The 21,751-nt window shown below is 42.4% G+C and overlaps 1 protein-coding gene across 43 annotated transcripts in view; it reads right to left on the bottom strand.

The window, feature by feature from the left end:
• Positions 1-21,751, bottom strand: part of RIMS2 (regulating synaptic membrane exocytosis 2) — a 657,506-nt gene that overhangs the window by 457,323 nt on the left and 178,432 nt on the right. For all 43 annotated transcript variants that reach the window (XM_073590110.1, XM_073590159.1, XM_073590111.1 and 40 more), the window contains one exon: positions 21,046-21,356. In XM_073590110.1, the coding sequence (XP_073446211.1) occupies positions 21,046-21,356 (311 nt within the window). The remainder of the gene's footprint in view (positions 1-21,045; positions 21,357-21,751) is intronic.

The following is a 21,751-nucleotide window of genomic DNA, read 5'->3' as shown; positions in this document are numbered from 1 at the left end:
GTCGGCATTTTTGCCGTGTTTTGGCACTTCCTAAACAATGTGTGCTAATTAGAGCATTGTGTGAAAAGTTACAAGACGTGGACTGACCTGCTTTTATAAGGAGCCTGAATATTCTTACCGGGCAAGTAGTCGTATAACATCGTATGGAACAAAAAAGCCAAAATTGGCCTCCATGGGAGATTTTGGGGGACACGATAAAATCATTTTTTATCTTCCCTGTTGAGACCTTTTACCCTTTGCTCATGCTACATTTTTCCTTACTAAGGGGCCCTTAATACATAGAGAAGAATTAAGAGAATAGGGTTTCAAACCTTAGCCCCCATATCTCTAATGAAAAGGGATCTGTTGGAACAGTATTAGCACATTCTACTATTCTCTGGTGTGTAGAGTTGGTTAGACACAAAAAAAAAAAGAGAAATAAAGTACTGGCCAAGGGGTCGGTGACTAATGGCATTGCTGCATTTGCTCAAGTTTGTCCACTGGTTTCCTTCTTTTTCTAGCCATATTTCAGGATGTGGGTTTGCCTCAGAGGAGAATATATCTGTTGCTATTGGAAGTTCCCTTCTCGCTTATGCAAGCGTCTGTGGGTGCAATTGAGGCATTACATGGCGCCCATTGCGTTTAACCGCCAACCTTGCATTGTTTTCAGTGCCAAAAACAAACATACCGACTATCACTCACTTACATGACTTAAGGTGTATTTCCCTCATATAAAAGTGGAGCCAGATGTGTTGGACAGCTGCCTATTCATTTCTCCCATCACTAAATTCTTCTAGTTTTAGGTAAGTTTTTTAAGTCTTGAATGGGCCGCCCTTATTAATAGGCCCAAGGAGAGAGAAAAATTAAAAAAAAAGATTGCTAATCACCTCCTAGACTCCCATTCTCAGCGTTACATCTCAAGCCGAATGAAACACTGTACTTCGAGCACATATTTGGCAAAAATGTGACTACTGCAGCTGATCACCACTGATCGGTTGGAGCGGTCACATGAGGCCTTCGCTGCATATCAAGCCAGCAAATCGGCAAAGTATTCAAAAGAGTGGAGTCAGTTTGGTAAACAAGCATCATTTTTTTTATTTTTCTTTCTTCCCTTGGCCAATTAATAAGGGTCTCTCCAGTAGTTGACAAACCCTTTAAGTAATCCTTTCCGTCCCTTTTTAGGACCTGAAAATGTCAGCGTTTGTAGGGATTAATTACAAATTTTAAGACAGTCTAAGCAAATTCAGGACTGTAGCCAAATATGAATTCGGAAGTGGAAAGAGAACCTCTGACTCCTGAAAGTGCTTCAAAAGAGAACTGGAGGAGGCCCTAAGGAGGGTTAAAGCCCCTCATATACTTAAGATTGCTGTTGGCTGACGATGGCTTGCTTGGGCTGCAGCTATGTCGCCCAATTCTTCCATACACAAGAGCGCTCATTCCGCCGAGACCTCATGTAGGGGAATAAAAAGACTGGCAGTCTGAATTGGAGATATGCCAAATCCTTTTCTTCCCTAGCACTCATCTGTGCCCTCATTTGTGACAGGATGGGCAGTAGCTCAAGAAGACATTGCAGCAAATGGGTTATATTTGATGAAAATATTCTTTGTTATTCATAAGTTATTTGTATATAAAAATATGTTATTATTATGGCCGGTTTGTGTTCGGTTTCCTGGAGGCTTAACCTCAAGGCCATCACCTTGGACTGGGGAGGGTTGTCCAATAGGGGAACCATTGAAAGGCTATAGGGATATAGCGAGTACACACTGGATAAGATACAGTTAATTGGTTTGGGAATAGCCCACATACTGGGAAGGGTTAAAGCAAACAAAAAGGGGAAGCACTTTCTGATTGGGCAGTCAAAGTTTCAGACAGTGTTAGTGAAAGGTTCAAGTTCACGTACAAGCCGCGATGGGCCCTAACAGTACCAAGTTTCCAAAGAGCCGGAGGGTGAACCAAGAGTCTGGTGTAGATCTCTAGATAGTCCGGGGCCTGTGGCCCAGAAGAGTCATTGAAGTCCAAGTCTCATTTTCTCCTAAGAGGAATAGGGCAATCGGGGAAGAGCAAGAGGAAATAGTGGCTGGTCTCAAGAAAGCTGGGTTGCTGAATGGGTAGTCCCTAGTGCCAACAGTAGCTATTGAGGTGGGAATAGTTCAGGCAGACTGGAGGTAGGATCTTGAACTGTAAAGTTTTATGGGAACATCCAACAGAGGGGGCTCTGCCCCGCGCTGTATGCCATAGTCGAATGCATCTAAACTGTACAGTAATACCGAAACTGTTGAACTGGACCCAAGGTCTCCTAGGGTGTATTACCAATCCCAGTCCCAATGACACAGATGTAGAAGAGGCTTCCAGACCACAAGTAAGTGCAGCGCGAGCACAACAGCACAACACACATGGGAAAAATAACCCTTTATAAGAGGGGTGTCAGTGTGAAGAGAAGTCCGAACCGGCCAACAGCACCGGCCCTGAGCCCCTTCACATTCACATTAGACTGTCTATTAAACTCAATGACAGCGAAGGGGTCAGCCTACATTATCTAAAGTGTATGGAGGCCTTTAGTCATTGGGCAATTCCCATCTGACCCTGCTCAGCATTAGTTAATAGGGGTGGACATAAGCTAAAATAGGCCCTAAAAGGGCAGTTGAAAAGATTGAACACTTAGCAAGAAAATAGACATTTCGACAATATGTACAGTATGTGACCAACCTTTGTAAATTTCTAGAGAAAAATAAAATATGTATTTCGTGACTAAGTATCAGATAATTTCTCAGTTCTAAACATAAGTCTTCGGGCATTCACAAGCACCCCGCATGCATTATTAGTAAATCAATGTGTACACATTTAATAGCCTTTATGGAGAAAGCTCGTCAATGCCCTATGGGAGCAGATTTAGTATAAAGTTGGTTCATTAACTCAATGAAAGCATCAGTGTCATATACGTAAGACTGTAATGGCCGCAGCAAAGTCAAAACGCGATGCTTTAACGTACTACACAGTGCTAGAAATCTAATCATCCTTAGAAGATTAGGAGTTTAATCTTCCTCATAAGACTTTAACATGTCTCCCATTTCAGCCCCAATCTTATCCCTTATTGCTCGCAATTTCTATCATTGAGAAGCTGAGGGATGACTGTGACTGCGCCTTTTCCTTACCAAATCTTTTTTATTTCGTTGCGAGCACAGTAAAGATCTCACAAGCAGGAAGAATACACTGATAGGCACAGTAGGCCGCTGCCTATGGCCACCTTCGGGAATGGACATGTACATCTGCTTATGAATAATAGTGTAAATTCACATAGACATTCCGTGGTTTTTTGGGGGTAAATTAGGTATTTATATATGTGACTTCACATACACAGAGAGGAAAAAAAATCATATTTGTAGCGCTTGTGTTGTTTTTTTTCTTTTACGTTATTTTTTGCCTTGATGTTTATTTGTCTTTTTTTGTAGAATATGTTGTTTAAAATGCAGCTAACAAAAAAAAAAACTCAGGTACTAAAACTTACTGATTTTAAAAAAGAAAATATACCAGAACCCGCTGAAAGATGGAAGAAAAAAAATGCATGAATGGGTTTATACATGCGTTTTTATACCAAAATGAGGTACTAAAAAAATGTGTGCAAAGGGAGCCTTAGGCCACATTCACACTATCAGTATTTAGTCAGTATTTTATTTCAGTATTTGTAAGCCAAAACCAGGAGAAGATCAATCAGAGGAAAAGTTTAAAGTATATCAGTATTTTTATTTTATTTTTTTTTTTTTAACACTGCATGCAATTTTTCCCCCGTTGACCTAGGCCTATTTTTAATGCTGGGCAAAAATTAATGTGTTAGTATTTTAGTGGTATTTTTTTTTTTTTTAAACCACTGGTCTCCTCCATATTTCGAATGAGGCGCAAAAAAAAAAAAAAAAAAATTGGATCCCATACAGATCATCCATATTGCATCCGATTTTCACAAAGCAGCCAATTTCTGGTTTTGTGATTTCCTTTTTTCATCCCCTTCTTCCCAGAGTCCTAACTCTCTTATTTTTCTTGTTTTTTTGCGGGACGACAAGTTGTACTTTTGAATGGCACTATTCATTTTACCACATAGTGTACTGGAAAACGGGAAAAATAATTCCAGGTGGAGAAAAATGGTGAAAAAAATCCACAATTCTGACATTGTTTTTTGGGAAATGATTTTAGGGTGTACATTTTGTGGTAAAAATGACCTTTCAATAGGATTCCGCTCATCAGTATGATCACGGTGATTATTATTTGGGATTATTTTTGTGGTGAAGAAAAATCAGAAGTTTGAAAAATAAAATATTCTGGCTTGTGTACACGTTTTCCAAGACGTAAATTTTAATTTTTTGGCTGATGGCGTTGTGTAATGGCTGATTTTTTGGCGGGGCAAGACGGCATTTTTATTTATACCATTTTGGGATGAATGTGACGTTTTGATCATTTGGTACAGCATTTTTTGTGAAACAGCAACCAAAAAAAGATAATTTTGGCGTCCTGAATTTTTTTTTTTACAGAGCTTACCGATCAGGTTAATTATTTTTATATTTTGACAGATCGGACGTTTCTGAATTCAATGATACCACATGTGTGTTTTTTTCTTTTAGTTTTTTGAATTCTTTATTTCTAATGGATGAACAAGAGGGCAATTTGAACTTTTAGGGGTTTTTTTAATTTTTTTTTATACAACATCGCTGTCTATTACAGAAATTACGGTCTCCTTTGAAGCCTAGCCACAAGAAGAGTTTCAAAAGAGGTCCATAATGAGTAGCACGGAGGTCTTCGATAGACCTATGGCTGTCGACCGTTGATCAATTGACAGCAGCATTTAACAGGTTAACAATCGCGGTCTAAGCTCCACCTGCAATTGTTAGAAGCGGGATCTGGCTGTAACACACAGCCCTGACCTGCTAGGTATGGGGCGAATCCAGCTTCCACCATGCATATATGGTGGGTGTTGTGAAAGGGTTAATACAGGAAACTGATTGTTCTTGAAAATTTTGAATTCTATTAAATGGAATATCCAGGACAATTCTTTTTTTTACTGTAGGCCTAAGAACTAACAAGCAAATACCTGCCTGTTGTGCCCGGCATATCTGCCATCACAGGTGAATCAGTGGCTTTTTCTGACATCATGTCGACAGAGCAGCGGCTTCTGTTCCTCTCTACTCTGTTGACGGGGCGTGACCGCCGACATCATGCTGATTGACAACCGGCTCACCGCTGCATAACTGCTACAAGCCGGATGTCAATCAGAATAGCTGTTCTGTTGACGGGGAGCAGCTGAATCGTCAGCAAGAGCAATAAATAACCATGGATAACCCCTTAAATTGCTGATGCATAAAACCGGATGCCATAAAAATGACAATATAGTTGAAATATCGTCCATTTTTTCTGGATGAAAATCGGATGATTTTTCTTATATGGTTGTGTGAACTTAGCCTTGATAATACAGGTACTAATATTCATTATTTGCAGAGAAAGAATATTTGGACACTTAAATAACACCCCCACACCCCCCCAAAATGCATGCAATATTAGAAAAATATATCAGGCATTTTTACATGATCTTTTTAACAAAAATAAATGCTGGAAAAAACTGGGACTGGCAGGGAAGCCTTAATGATTAATTTGATTTAAAGTGGCTTGCATAAGTATTCAACCCCTTCGCATTTGTCGTGTTTTGCTACTTCACAATCTGGAATTTCATTTTTTTTTAGGGTTTGCATCAGTTCATGAGAAAGCACCCTGTGAGGACGCGAAACGCGCATCGGGGTCCTACCCTCTGTCCTGGGTCCGTGCATACCCTCCGGTAAGCTTCCCACCTTTATGATCTAATTGCCTACTTGTGTCTATTTTATTTGGTCTATTTATTGGGGAATATGGGATATAGCTTGCCATTACTTGCTGCATACCTGGTCACATATTGTGACTAGTGTCATGGTTGAGTCTATTGGTACATGTTAGTTAGTATACACGGATTTTTCCCTTTGTGTCTGTCCTGTGATTTGTAATTGTGCTCTTTTACGCTATTGTAGATATTATTGTGACTAATAAAATTAGTAATTTTTTATATATTGCATTGAATCCTTTACTGCACTTGTTCTCTTGGTTTTCTTGTACATATGGAGTGGAATTTATATTGATACTAGCTGAAGAGCCCGGCGCTGCCCGGGCATAGTAACTAACTGTGGTTAGTTATAGCAAATTATAATTATCCTCCATCCCATAGGCCCGTGCCCATATACCCATCATACATATCCTCCATCCCATAGTCGAGTGCCCATATACCTATCATACATATCCTCCATCCCATAGTCCCATGCCCATATACCCATCACACATCCTCCATCCCATAGTCCCATGCCCATATACCCATCACACATCCTCCATCCCATAGTCCCGTGCCCATATACCCATCACACATCCTCCATCCCATAGTCCCGTGCCCATATACCCATCACACATCCTCCATCCCATAGTCCCGTGCCCACATACCCATCACACATCCTCTATCCCATAGTCCCGCGCCCATATACCCATCACACATATCCACCATCCCATAGGCCCGTGCCCATATACCCATCATACATATCCTCCATCCCATAGTCGAGTGCCCATATACCCATCACACATCCTCCATCCCATAGTCCCATACCCATATACCCATCATACATATTCTCCATCCCATAGTCCCATGTCCATATACCCATCATACATATTCTCCATCCCATAGTCCCATGCCCATATACCTATCATACATATCCGCCATCCCATAGTCCAATGCCCATATACCCATCACACATCCTTCATCTCATAGTCCCATAGCCATATACCCGTCATACATATCCTCCATCCCATAGTCCACTGCCCATATACCCATCACACATTCTCCATCCCATAGTCGAGTGCCCATATACCCATCACACATCCTCCATCCCATGGTCAACCATTATGACATCATAATGAGCGGCGGGGCTTGCAACCTATGATGACATCAGCGTCGCCATGGCAACCATTATGACATCATAATGAGGGACGGGGCTTGATACACACACTTTTTCCACATTATGTAGATAGGGGCAAAATTGTTTGGTGAATTGGAACGCGCGGGGTTAAAATTTCGCCTCACCACATAGCTTAGGACACTCTCGGGGTCCAGACGTGTGACTGTGCAAAATTTTGTGGCTGTAGCTGCGACGGTGCGGATGCCAATCCCGGACATACACACATACACACACACATACATACATACATACACACACTTGAGCTTTATATATTAGATGGCGGTTTGTGTATAGTTGCTACCGCCGATCATCTTTAAGAAAGTATTGGGCATTTTGTTTCTCATGTAAAGAACATGCCTACAACTGTGGTTAAATTTGGTTTAATTTTCATTGTGAAGCAAAGAACAAATAGGACAAAATAACAAAAAATTCAGTGTGCATAAGTATTCACCCCCTAATGTCAGTACTTTTCTACAGCCTCCTTTTGCAGCAATTACAGCTGCAAGTCTCTTTGGCTCAAGTCTCTACGAGTTTTCCACATCTTGCCACTGGGAATTTTGCCCATTGCTCAAGGCAAAACTCCTACAAGTTAGATGGTTTCCACTGGTGAACAGCAATCTTCAAGTCTGACCACAGATTCTCAATTGGATTAAGGCAGCGATAGGGAACCTTAGGCCCTAGGGCCATTAACGGCCCTCGATGACCTTTTCTCAGGCCCATGGGCAGATTGCCAGAATCCGCAGTATTTGGGTCAGCAGCTGCATTTTGATGGCAGCCGGGCACTTGAATTTCTTCCTGCTCTGTGAGTGCAATCAAAATACTGAATGCTGCAGCATGTAGAATTAAAGATTACATCCTGGCCAGTGCCAGCATCAAAACGTACTTTGTGGGTGATATTAGCACAATGCGCTCCTGTTCCACAGAAGATCACAGTGGAAATTACGTGTTGCACCTGTGATGTATAATCTGCAACCCATGTCTCCTCCTGTGATGTATATGCTCTAGCCCAATGTATCTTTTTCTCTATATACCGAAGCTCCATGTCTCCTGTGATCTTTATACCGCAGCCCATGGCTCCTGTGACGCACATGCCCCAGTTCCAAGCCTCCTGTGATGCATATACTGCATCCCTACATCTCCTGTGATGGATATACTCCAGCTCCAGTGTATCCTACATGATGTACATACTCCAGCCCCAGTGTCTCCTATTAGATGTATACAGCAGTCTCAATGTTTCCTATGTGATTTATGCACAGCAGTCTCGGTGTCGCCTATGTGTTGTATATGCAGCAGTATTAGTGTCTCCTATGTAATGTATACAGCTCTCTCTCTATCAACTGTGATATTTATACAGTAAGCAGTAGTCACAGAGTCTGCACTGTGATTATATACAGCAGTCTCAGTGTCTCCTGTGTAATATGTAAACAGTAGTCTCAGAGTCTCCAATGTATTCTACATTCAGCAGTCTCAGTGTCTCCTTTTTAATGTGAAAATGGTAGTCTCGGAGACTCCAATGTGCTGTTTATAACGCAGTCTCGGTGTCTCCTACGTTATAGATATACAGCTGTCTCTATGTCTCCTATGTGATGTATGTACAGCAGTCTCTGTGTCTCCTATGTTATGTATACTGCAGTTCTCTCACTGCTTGAGTTTTATACACATTACATGAGTAGTGATACATTTCCCACAAGTTCCTTATAAAACTTATCATCGCAAAGTGTCGTCTGTGCTTCGGCACAAACCAGGAAAAGCAGTTAAGAGTAGGAACATCATCCATACCACATAACATCACAGCAACATCAACCAGAAGAAGCTCCAGTCGTCACATCAGGGGCGAGTTAATTAATGCTTGGCCAAATACAGTAGGGTAATTTTCAGGTTGATAATTTTCTACCGCCCCAAGTGATGGTATAAATAATCAAATGGCCCTTGGCTGAAAAACGGTTCCCCACCCCTGGTGTTAGGTCTGGCTTTTGACTAGGTCACTCCAAAATATTTACATGTTTCCCCTTAACCCCTTAGTGACGGAGCCAATTTGCAGCTTAATGACCGGGCCAATTTTTTCAATTCTGACCACTGTCACTTTATGAGGTTATAACTCTGGAACGCTTTAACGGATCCCACTGATTCTAAGAATGTTTTTTTTTTTTACATATTTTACTTCATGTTAGTGGTAAAATTTCTTCGATATGATTTGCGTTTATTTATGAAAAAAATGGAAATATGGGGAAAAAATTTTAACATTTTGCAATTGTCAAACTTTTAATTTTTATGCCCTTAAATCAGAGAGAGGTCACAAAAAATACTTAATAAATAACATTTCCCATATGTCTGCTTTACATCAGCACAATTTTGGAAACAAATTTTTTTATTTTTTAGGAAGTTATAAGGGTTAAAAGTTGACCAGCGATTTCTCATTTTTACAACAAAATTTACAAAACCATTTTTTAGGGATCACATCACATTTGAAGTCACTTTGAGAGGTCAATATGACAGAAAATACCCAAAAGTGACACCATTCTAAAAACTGCACCCCTCAAGGTGCTCAAAACCACATTCAAGAAGTTTAATAACCCTTCATGTGCTTCACAGGAACTGAAGCAATGTGGAAGGAAAAAACTAACATTTAACTTTTTTTTACAAACCATTTACTCCAGAACCAATTTTTTTTATTTTCACAAGTGTAAAAAGAGAAAATGAACCCAACATTTGTTGTCCAATTTCTCCTGAATACGCCGATACTCCATATGTGGGGGTAAACCACTGTTTGGGCGCACGGCAGGGCTTGGAACGGAAGGAGCGACATTTTACTTTTTCAATGCAGAATTGGCTGGAATTGAGATGGGACGCCATGTTACGTTTGGAGAGCCCCTGATGTGCTTAAACAGTGGAAACCCCCAACAAGTGACCCCATTTTAGAAATTAGACCCCTTAAGGAACTTATTTAGATGTGTGGTGAGCACTTTGAACCCCCAAGTGCTTCACAGAAATTTATAACGCAGAGCCGTGAAAATAAAAAATCATTTTTTTTACTCAAAAATGATTTTTTAGCCCACTATTTTTTATTTTCCCAAGGTAACAGGAGAAATTAGACCACAAAAGTTGTTGTGTAATTTGTCCTGAGTACTCTGATACCCCATATGTGGGGGGGAACCATTGTTTGGGCACATGGGAGAGCTCGGAAGGGAATGAGCGCCATTTTGAAATGTAGACTTTGATGGAATGTTCTGCGGGCAACATGTTGCATTTGCAGAGGCCCTGATGTGCCTAAACAGTAGAAAATCCCCACAAGTGACCCCATTATGGAAACTAGACCACCCAAGGAGCTTATCTAGATGTGTGGGGAGCACATTGAACCTCCAAGTGCTTCACAGAAGTTTATAATGCTGAGCCGTGAAAATAAAAAATATTTTTTTTTCCACAAAAGTGATTTTTTGTAGTCCCCAATTTTTTTATTTTCCCAAGGGTAACAGGAGAAAATAAACCCCCAAATTTGGTGTGCAATTGGTCCTGAGTACGCTGATGCCCCATATGTTGGGGTAAACCACTGTTTGGGCACACGTCTGGGCTCGGAAGGAAGGAAGTACCATTTGACTTTTTGAACGCAAAATTGGCTGGAATGGTGGCGCCATGTCGCATTTGGAGATCCCCTGATGTGCCTAAATAGTGGAAACCCCTCTATTATAGCTCCACCCCTAACCCCAACACACCCCTAATCCCAACCCTAATCCCAACTTTAATCCCTAACCCCAACCCTAATTCCAACCCTAATCCTAATTTTAACCCTAATTCCAACCCTAACCCCAATTGAAAATAAATATATTTTCTTTATTTCATTATATTTCCCCAACTAAGGGGGGTTATTTACTATTTTTTTTATTATGATCACTGTGATAGGGTTTATCACAGTGATCAAAATGTACATTGAAAGAATGAATGGAATCTGCCGGCCGGTAGATTCGCCGAACGCACTGTGCAGGCGCCCGCCAGTTTCTTCCCGGACAAAGATGGTGAAACCCACCTTAGGATGTAGGAGGGCCCGAGGACCACTGGGAGGTACCGGGGGGGAAATCGGGGACCCTATTTCTCTCTCCTCTGATGTGCGATCACATCAGAGGAGAGAGAAAGTAAATGCAAAATTGCGGCTTTTTTGCTCTTTTTGCGGTCGCCATTATACAGTTAATAACGGCGATCGCAAAAGCACGGTCGGTAAAAAACAACCCAAATCATGTTCACTGGGGTCTCGGCTACCCCCGGGAGCCGAAACCCTGGAGAAAATTCGACTCTGGGGGGCGCTATACACTTTTTCCACAGTGCCGTTAATTAACGGAGCTGTGGTTTAAGTACCCTTAACTACCACCGTTAAAAGGCGTATCAGCGGTCGTTAAGGGGTTAAACCACTTGAGTGTTGCTTTAGCAGTAATATGCTTTGGGTCATTGTCATGTTGGAAAGTGAACCTCCGTCCCGGTCTCCAATCACTGACAGACTAAAACAGGTTTTGCTCAAGAATATCCCTGTATTTCACCCCATCCATGTACCCTGTGACTTGGACCATTTTCCCTGTCCCTGCAGCAGAAAACATTTCCACAGCATGATGATAATGGATTTAATGGGATTTTTTTTTTTTTTTAATAACCCAACCCTGACTTATACTTCTCAACAACTTTGCCCCTGACTTGTATGGAGATCTCCTTGGCCTTCATGGTGTTTGGTTAGTGGTGCCTCTTGCTTAATCGTGTTGCAGCCTCTGAGGCCTTTAAGAAAAGGTGACACTTAGTGACTGGACGTCTCCCTGTGTGCAGTCTAAGAATGAGACTTAGGAAGGGAATTGCTTGTACCATAAATTTTTAGGGGCTTCATAGGAAAAAGAGTGGATACATATGTACATGCCAATTTTTAGTTATTTTATCCCATAAATTTAATTTTTTTCCTAGATTTTTCTAACTTCACCAACTTAGACTATTTAGAGTAGATGCATCACACAGAAATCGGATTAGAAAAATATTGAAACACAGGTTGTAATGTAAAAACTAAGGTGAAAAGCCAAGGGGGTGAATATATTTGCAAGCCACCGTAGACAATTGTCGCATGAAGTAGACTGCTCAAAAGAATAAAAGGGAACACTCAAATAACACATCCTAGATCTGAATGAATTAAATATTCTCATTGAATACTTTGTTCTGTACAAAGTTGAATGTGCTGACAACATAATCACACAAAAATCATCAATGGAAATCAAATTTATTAACCAATGGAGGCCTGGATTTGGAGTCACACAAAATTAAAGTGGAATGTAATATCCTTAAAACAAGTCAAAATGATGCTAAGTATTGTGTGTGGCCTCCACGTGCCTGTATGACCTCCATACTGTACAACACCTGGGCCTGCTCCTGATGAGGCGGCGGATGGTCTCCTGAGGGATCTCCTCCCAGACCTGGACTAAAGCATCCGCCAACTCCTGGACAGTCTGTGGTGCAACGTGACATTGGTGGATGGAGCGAGACATGATTTCCCAGATGTGCGCAATCGGATTCAGGTCTGGGGAACGGGCGGGCCAGTCCACAGCTTCAATGCCTTCATCTTACAGGAACTCCTGACACACTTCAGCCACATGAGGTCTGGCATTGTCCTGCAGTAGGAGGAACCCAGCTCCAACCGCACCAGCATATGGTCTCACAAGGGGTCTGAGGCTCTCATCTCAGTACCTAATGGCAGTCAGGCTACCTCTGGCAAGCATATGGAGGGCTGTGCGGCCCTCCAAAGAATGCCACCCCACACCATTATTGACCCACTGCCAAACAGGTCATGCTGAAGGATGTTGCAGGCAGCAGATCGCTCTCCACGGTGCCTCTAGACTCTGTCATGTCTGTCACATGTGCTCAGTGTGAATCTGCTTTCATCTGTGAAGAGCACAGGGCGCTAGTGGCGAATTTGCCAACCCTGGTGTTCTGTGGCAAATGCCAAGCATCCTGCACGGTGTTGGGCTGTGAGCACAACCCCCATCTGTGGACGTCGGGCACTCAGACCATCCTCATGAAGTCGGTTTCTAACCGTTTGTGCAGACACATTTGTGGCCTAGTGGAGGTCATTTTGCAGGGCTCTGGCAGTGCTCCTCCTGTTCCTCCTTGCACAAAGGTGGAGGTAGCTGTCCTGCTGCTGGCTTGTTGCCTTCCTACGGCCCCCTCCACGTCTCCTGTGTACTGGCCTGTCTCCTGGCAGCGCCTCCAGCCTCTGGACACTACGCTGACAGACACAGCAAACCTTCTTGCCACAGCTCGCATTGATGTGCCATCCTGGATGAGCTGCACTACCTGAGCCACTTGTGTGGGCTGTTGAGTCCGTCTCATGCTACCACGAGTGTGAAAGCACAAAGAATATTCAAAAGTGACCAAAACATCAGCCAGAAAGCATTTGTATTGAGATGTGGTCTGTGGTCCCCACCTGCAGAACCACTCCTTTATTGAGGGTGTCTTGATAATTGCCAATAATTTCCATCTGTTGTCTATTCCATTTGCACAACAGCATGTGAAATTGATTGTCAATCAGTGTTGCTTCCTAAGTGGACAGTTTGATTTCACAGAAGTTTGATTTACTTGGAGTTATATTCTGTTGTTTAAGTGTTCCCTTTATTTTTTTGAGCTGTGTATAATGGCAGGTCTGAAAGGAGGAAAAGGTCTGATTAAGACGGAAGAAAGGCGATCTGAAGACAGATCTCTGTTTGGCGCATGTTTAGTTCATAAATCCTTTAAGTTAATTGTCTTACACATATCTTTGTGTTGAGCCACATGTTTATACCTGCCTCCAAGCTAATCCCACACAGAGACCCTATAATCATTTTACAAGACCTATAGAGATAGGAGATAGGATTAAAGGGAACCTGTCAGGTCCCCTATGCCCTCCAACCCAGCAGCATTCACCTATGTATTATTAAACTCCCTCCGTAACCAGTCATTCAGTTAAATAAATGCTTTAAAAATCAATTATAAGGTCCCCGTTTCCAATGCTAATGAGCGCTCTGACTAGTCGATTGGATGTTAGTCTCCCCATACTAGTCAGCTCATTTTCCAAATTATCATGTCCCTGTTGGCTTGATAGCATAACTTGCACGAGCCGGCCTCATCGCCAGCTCATGCAAATCTCGCGCATGAGGGCCGCTCATTTTGACAGCGTCAAAACATCTTTGAAGCCAGGAGTACGTTACCCGGATTCAGAGCCGTACTTTGCATGACCTGGAAGCCATCTTCACTTCAGAACTTCCAGTCATGCGCAGTGTGTCTCTGAAGTCGGGAAGCATACACCCCAGCTTCAGAGATGCAGTGACGCTGCTGAAATGAGCGGCGCGCATGTGCAGATTTGCATGAGCTGGCGACGAGGCCGGCTCATGCAAATTATGCCATCATGCCCACAGGGGGCGTGATAATATGGAAAGAGGGCAACTGGTCAAAGCCCTCATTAGCATAGGAAATGGGGACGTTACTGATGCTTTTATAAAGCTTTATTTACCAGAATTACGTTATACAGGGATAGTTAGGGGGCCCATGTTGGGGGACATTACTACAGGATGGGGGAGCTTAGTAAAAGATGGAGGACATTATTTTAGGATCGGCGCCAAGGCAGGAGATATTATTACAGGACGGGGGACATTACTACAAAGTGGGGGACATTATTACAGGATAGGACCAAGGACGTAGGACATTATTACTGGGGCCCATACATCTGCTCAACATGCTGGTGGGGGCCCCCACCAGGGCCCAAGACTCTAATTATGACACTGTCCAAAGCATAATGTTGCCTCTAGCATACTTCACTGTGTGTAAGGTGGCCTTTTGGTAATGCACAGTGCTGACTTTGCTCAAAACATACCTTTTGGAATTATGGCTCAAAAGGTCAACCTTTGTTTCGTCAGCCTATAACAAGTTTCCCATTTGCTTTTGGTAGACCTGATGTAGGTTTTGGCAAAACATAGCCAGGTTTGGATATTTGTCTTTGTAAGAAAAGCGATCCATCTTGACACCCTACACCACAAGCCAGACATATGACTAATATTGGGAGACTGCTGTCAAATGCAGTACACAAACAGTACTAGCCAGATATTCATGCATCTCCTTTAATGTTACTGTAGGCCTGGATCAATTTTCTTCTTCTCTTTTCATCAATTTTTGAGCGACGTTCAGTGTAATGTAATGTCACTGGTGTGACAAATTTCAGTCACTTCTTGATAACATCTTCACAATGTTCCTAGTATATCTAATGCCTTGGAAATTTTTTAAACCCTTCTCCTGACTGAGAACCTTCAACAATGAGATCCCTTTGATGTGTTGTAAGTGTCACGGGGCAGTAAGGGGAAAACAGGTGATGTGGAACCGGGGCCCCTGAACAGCCCCTAAGGCTAAGGGGGTGTCCTGACTTTCCTTAACTTGGGACTACACTTAATGGTAGTGAGGCCCAAGTCCCCAACCTGTCCCTATCTCCTGTTTAGCCCTGAGCTAAACCCCCAACCCCCTCCCCAGGAGGTGAGACAGGGAAAAAGTGCACTGCACCAAAAACCAAAGGAAATATTCAACAGACAAGGTAAACTAAAAAAAACCTACGGTAACTTGCTCTGCTGCAATGCTCCTGGACAGCAGAGTTAGCCACTTGAAAACAGCATACAACTGAAGCACCACAGAACTCTGCCAGCTCCTGAACTCCAGCTTGGTTGGTCTCCCAAGAGCAAGTGTATCACCAACAGTGAGCTGCAGCACCAGGTGGCCTTATAAAGGGAGGTGGGAGTGGCTCACACCTGTACAGGTAATTAATCACAAGGCAGTAACACCAGCAGCCACAAGGGGGAAAAACTGATATTAACCCCCCCCCCATGGCCTGAAAGGAAAAAAGTTTAAATGTGAGCAGGCCAAACTGACACAGATCCAAAATTGGATTGTGACAGTAAGTTGTTTACGAACTAAGAGAATGTCAGGAAAATCCTACTAAAACAGCCTTGGTGGTAGCCATGTACTGACTGCGTTTTACCATGAGTTTAAATGTGATTCGGTAATTCTGAACACAATCACATCTGCAAGTTTAAGAGGGTGTTAACACTTATGCAAACACAATTTTTTTTAGCTTTGTTATTTTTATTTACCTTCCCCCCCTCCAAATTATTTGAGTTTATTTCTTAATGGATTTGTACAGGTTATTGGAGACATTAAAGGTGGAAAAAGTTCTGAAATGGTTCTTTTGGGTGTGATTTTTTTTGCATGACAAAAACCTGGTATTATTAACAGAGATGTGTAGACTTTTGATATCCACAGCATGTGACTGCTCAATGGCCAAATGGGAAGCAAAATGGCAAATCTGATCACCGCTTACAAGAATAAAGTTCTACATTCAATGTTTAGTCTACCACTCAGAAGCTTGGGGTCTTGTTTTTTGGAGAACTCAATGCCAGTCTGCTGCATCACAAGCTAACAATATATTGGTTTGTATTACAAAAGCATGGCTTCTATGAACGCTAACAGACTATATTGCCCCTTAAGATAACACTTCCCCTTCTTTCCTTCCACACAATTTTACACCCCACTGCTTAATGAATTCCATAGGAAGGCACGGCAGATAGAAACTTTTGGGGTTTTTTGCCGGCGTTATTAATTAATGCCAGTGACCTTTCTGTGAGGTGTGGATTAGCTGACATACAAGTACTAGATGCAGTCAATGGCTGGGTGACATTTACACTTGTTACCGATACACATGTGCTGCAGAGACGAGGATGAGCGGGAAAATACCGCCTTCTACCGGAATGAACAGGCCAGAAAATGAGGCCAAAGGAAAAAATAAGCAGAAAAATAAGGACAGCACAGGAACTAGTGCAAGATGATATTGAGATTGCGCTTGGCGTACAGATGGTGGCAGCAATATCGCAGAAATCAAGTCATTACAAAGACTGATTAGGCTTTCCAATGGTAAACCGAAGGCAACGGTGGTCATCCCGACATATCATGGAGGCCTGAAATATGTCCCATGACGCCCATAATAGACAGCACATCAGATCACTAGCACACATTGGGAATTAGTGAGTTTTCCAGTTCATCGGCCTGTATATTATGAATGTCTCAAGCATTAAAGGGGTTGTCCGGCCTTAGGGTAGAAGTCTGCAGCCACTCTGTGTGACTGTAGACTTGTGAGTCCTCACAATCGCGCTCACGGAGCACTTTGAGGATTCTCTGATGCCGGCGCCGATATGTATACTTCCGGCCACATTCCGACTAGTCGTGTCTGGCTTCGCTCAAAACTCTTGCATGCGCACGTCTAGTTGGCAGGTGACAGAATGTATGTAAAATGTATAATTGCGATCATGAGCCTGCTGCTTCTGGTGTCGGCACCGGAGAATCCTCACAGCGTGTACAACACTCTTAAAGGATTATTATCATTCTATTACAAGGGTAAAAAACACTAATTATTTGTAAAAACAAACAACTTTGCTATTTGTCCCTTATTAAAAATCCTCACCGTTCTCTAGAAAGGAGGGACTTATAATTCTATTGGTTACTGGTTTTTGCCTGGGTTACCACCCACCTATGCAGTCTATCAGCAGTGGCCGGTTTCCTAGGCAAAGAGTGAAGCGTTTACAAGCTTTTCTCTCCAGAGTTCGTTAACGCTGCTCAGAAGATGGCCAGATCACTGGGATACTCCGATGCTGCCTCAGAGAGCGCACAGTTCAGGCCAGCGGCACAATGGTGCAAAAAGTCCAAACTGTCAATCAATCAGAAGCACAGTGCTCCAGGGCAAACAGGAAGTCAGGAGGTAGGGGAGCAGTGCACTCCTGTGGCAAGATCAAGGAGCAGCCATTTTAATTTGCCATAAAGTAACGGTGCTGAGTCATCTTTTCTTACTCATCTTTCCTTCATTGAACGGACCAATGTTGTTCTATGGGGCCATGAACTTGTCTGATTGCAGCATGCGATTATCGGATCGCACTCGGCCATGCAACAAAATGACTGCAATCGGATGCCATCTGAGTGCAGTCTGATTTCCACAGACTGTTAGAACGAAGAAGATGGAGAATTTTTCTTTTCTCCATCTTCTCCTCATCCGAGAATATTGTATCATACCTTGATCGGAGTTTGATCAGAGTGTGATTTGCATTATTGACACGATTCTTTCAAATATTGGAATACACGATTGTGTGACCGTAGCCTAAATGTTCGTGTGGGCAATAGCATGAAATCCCATTTTATTCATTGTCTTACCTAATACACGTTGAGTGGCTCCCATTCACTTATTTAAGGTTAGGAAGAAGAGAGTTAGTAGTGAGCATTTATCTAATATAGCGAGACATGTCTCTCAATCACTTCTCTCCGGCACATCTCAGCATTGTCATGTGGAGGAGGAAAAAAAAACATGTGAAAATGTCATTATCCGCCAAGAAGACCAACAGACTGTTGCCATCAGCAGAAACCATTAAAATAGTTGTGCTGAAAATTCTATTTCACAGCAAATGTCGAGCAAAAAAATTCATCCGAGCGGCATTGTGCGGCCTCTCATTGTGAAGCTGCATAATTAAAGAGGAGGAGAGCTTTGTGTTTCCTCACCAAGCCGCAGCGGAGTTATTCTACAAATGTTTCATCATTAACTTTTCTCCGTCGCTTTGTAGTTTGGAGGTGAAGAATTGAGAAAATTGCTCAGGCTGTATTCTAATGCGGTTCCGTCCTCTTAATGCCCGAATTGTGATAAAATGAGGTGCCAACTTCTCGCGGCCCTTGCGGTTTTTTAATGAGTCACCATCTTTTGCCAATGCTCTGTCTTCAGAGGTGAATTAAGGCCGGAGGAGGCCCCTTGGCGAAAGAAATTCAAGGAAGTCTCCTATTTCACCAATGGGACCCAGATTCCTCCAGAACCATTCTTTAATTGTCCATACGGTATTCTAATAAGATACCATGCGCTCATGCTGATCGCAGAAAGACTTACTGTGGTCTTCCTTCAAAATATTCGTAGGAGAAAAGTGACGATGAGAATGTTCCAAGAAATTGTAATATAGTATAGTCTACTAAAATGAATCATAAACATTTTAGGACACTTCATACCCTTTCTCTTTTGCATATCTAAAGGGAACTGAATGACTCTTGGAGTACTGAGAGCCAGACCCCCCCCCGCTGATCTAAAAATGATGACCTATAATAAGAATAAGTCATGAATTCAGAAGTTCCAGAGGACCACAAGATCTCCATAGATCCAGAGAACCCCATGAATTCCACAGTCGTAGAGAACCCCATGAATTCCATAGAGCCAGAGGACTCCATGAATTCTGTAGAGCCAGAAGACCCCATGAATTCTGTAGTCTCAGAGAACCCCATGAATATCACAGTCCCAGAGAACCCCATGAATATCAAAGTCCCAGGGAAACCCATGAATTCCATAGACCCAGAGAACCCCATGAATATCATAGTCCTAGAGAACCCCATGAATATCATAGTCCTAGAGAACCCCATGAATTCCATAGACCCAGAGAACCCCATGAATTCCATAGTCCCAGAGAACCCCATGAATTCCATAGGCTTAGAGAAACCCATGAATTCCATAGTCCCAGAGAACCCCATGAATTAAATAGACCCAGAGAACCCCATGAATTCTGTAGTCCCAGAGAACACCATGTTTTCCTTAATCCAAGAGAACCCCATGTTTTCCATAGACCCAGAGAACCCCATGAATTTCATAGTCCTAGAGGACCCCATGTTTTCCATAGACCCAGAGAACCCCATGAATTTCATAGTCCTAGAGGACCCCATGTTTTCCATAGACCCAGAGAACTCCATGTTTTCCATAGTCCCAGAAACCACCATGAATTCCATAGTCCCACAGAACCTCATGAATTCCGTAGCTGCAGAGAACCCCATGAATTTCATAGTCCCAGAAAACCCCATGAATTTCGTAGTCCCAGAGAACCTTAGACCTCTCTCTACTTCATTACATATGTTGCAGTAAGTTTATACCCAACACAGAATACCAACCGTAATTATAAAAACAGGTTTACACAGCAACAAACGGTATATATCGACATTTTTTTATGCAGACTCAAGACATTAATTAGCTATTGAGCACAGGCTGATCTTTCAAATGTCAAAAGATTAGCTGAATGCTATGTTCTAACCATGGATTCTAGCCATTATAATGAATGCTAAAAATACCTATAATAATGGAAATGCAAGTGTCAATCAGGTATTTCAGGTAATGGAAGCTCTGATCAATGGCTGCAATTAAAATGTTTGGAAATGCTGCACACAGTCAAGCCAACCCACTACGATGTGGCTGTCCCTATGTAATACTAGGGTTGTAGCTAATCAGCTGAATGGGATCTCATGCCAGTCATCATGTATTCTGATGCGTCTCATAATTTCTGCATGTCCTAATAATGTAAAAGAAGAAGGCAAGGATGGGAAGAAAGGAAGGAAGGGAGAATGAAGAAAGGAAGTAGGGAAAGAGGGATGTAAGGAATGAAGGAAAGAAAATTAAAACAATCAAGGAAAAGAAATTAAAAAAAGTTAGAAGACGGATAAGAAAAGAATTGAGGAAAGGAAAGAATGATAAGAAATGTGAGATGGAAAAAAGGATGGAAAAGATGAAGGGAAGGAAGGGGTAAGGATGAAAGAGGAAAGTGAATGAGTCAGGGAGAGCAAGGAAGGAAGGGATAATGGTGGGAGCGGAAAGGGAGGCAGGACGAGGAAGAAAGGGAGGAAGGAAGGAAGGAAGGACAGAAGGAATGAAAGAAGGGAAGGAAGGAAGACGAGGAGGAGAAGAGATGAAATGAGACAGAGGGAGGGAGAAGGATAGACAGGAGGAAAGAAACACGAACAGGATGCAAAGAAGAAAGGAAAAAGAGGAGGGAGACAAGGCGGTAGGAAAAGAATCCGATATGAGATATAGTAAATATTACTAAGGTATTCAGAGTAACTCTGCAGCCAGTGGATAAGAATATCCTCAGTGCTGGAAAATTGAAAATGCATAAACAGTTACATAAACTTTCTCCTTTTGTCTCTAAGATAAGTGAGAAAGTGTGGAAGGAAGAAGAGACAATATTACCTGTCTGGTGGCAGCTCACTTGCAGATGAATGCTTCACTCCAGACCCATTTTTAATGGAGTCTTGCCTTACGATCCCTTGTGATCGACTCTTTTCTGAGGCTGGTGTAATTAAGTCCCCTGAGGGTCCCTGGTAATGGGATTGCTCTTGTAGTTTAGCCTTCTTCTCCTGAGGTGCTTCTTCGTTCTGGAGCCCTGTTGGAGCCTCTTCACCAGCTTTCTGTGCTGTATTTGACCCGCTGTTGTAGAACCAGGCTCCTGACTTTGTGAGGATTTCTTGTTGTTTTCGGCACAAATTACATACCCACATTACCTGTAGGCCGAACAAACACAAGTGAGCACAACTTCTGAACAACATCCTATACTGTCCGGCCACTTTAACAACAAAATTTGAGCAGAATGGATATGTGATGGACAACGCTGCAAAATACGGGAGGAAGTCCCTCTCCAGATACAATACACTGCAGATACTAACACATCACAATGACACAGACACAGAGCACAAACATCTCCCAGCAAAGTGTCACAAAATCATGGTTATTTTACAAGCTCATAATCTTGTGCTCTACGTCATCTGTTGACCCAAGAGACAAGGTAAGGTAAGACGCAGAAATATACACCCCAAGTTGTACAGTCCGATACACCAACCTGATCTATATTGTTCACATATAAATTGTCAGAAAAGTCTTTTTATTTAGACCGCCGTCG

The sequence above is a fragment of the Dendrobates tinctorius genome, unplaced genomic scaffold (assembly GCF_039654945.1).
Source record: "Dendrobates tinctorius isolate UK_male_01 unplaced genomic scaffold, ASM3965494v1 ptg000116l, whole genome shotgun sequence".
NCBI lineage: Eukaryota > Metazoa > Chordata > Amphibia > Anura > Dendrobatidae > Dendrobates > Dendrobates tinctorius.
The sequence above is the reverse complement of the archived record's forward strand: the minus strand, read 5'-3'. Positions and strand labels throughout refer to the sequence as shown.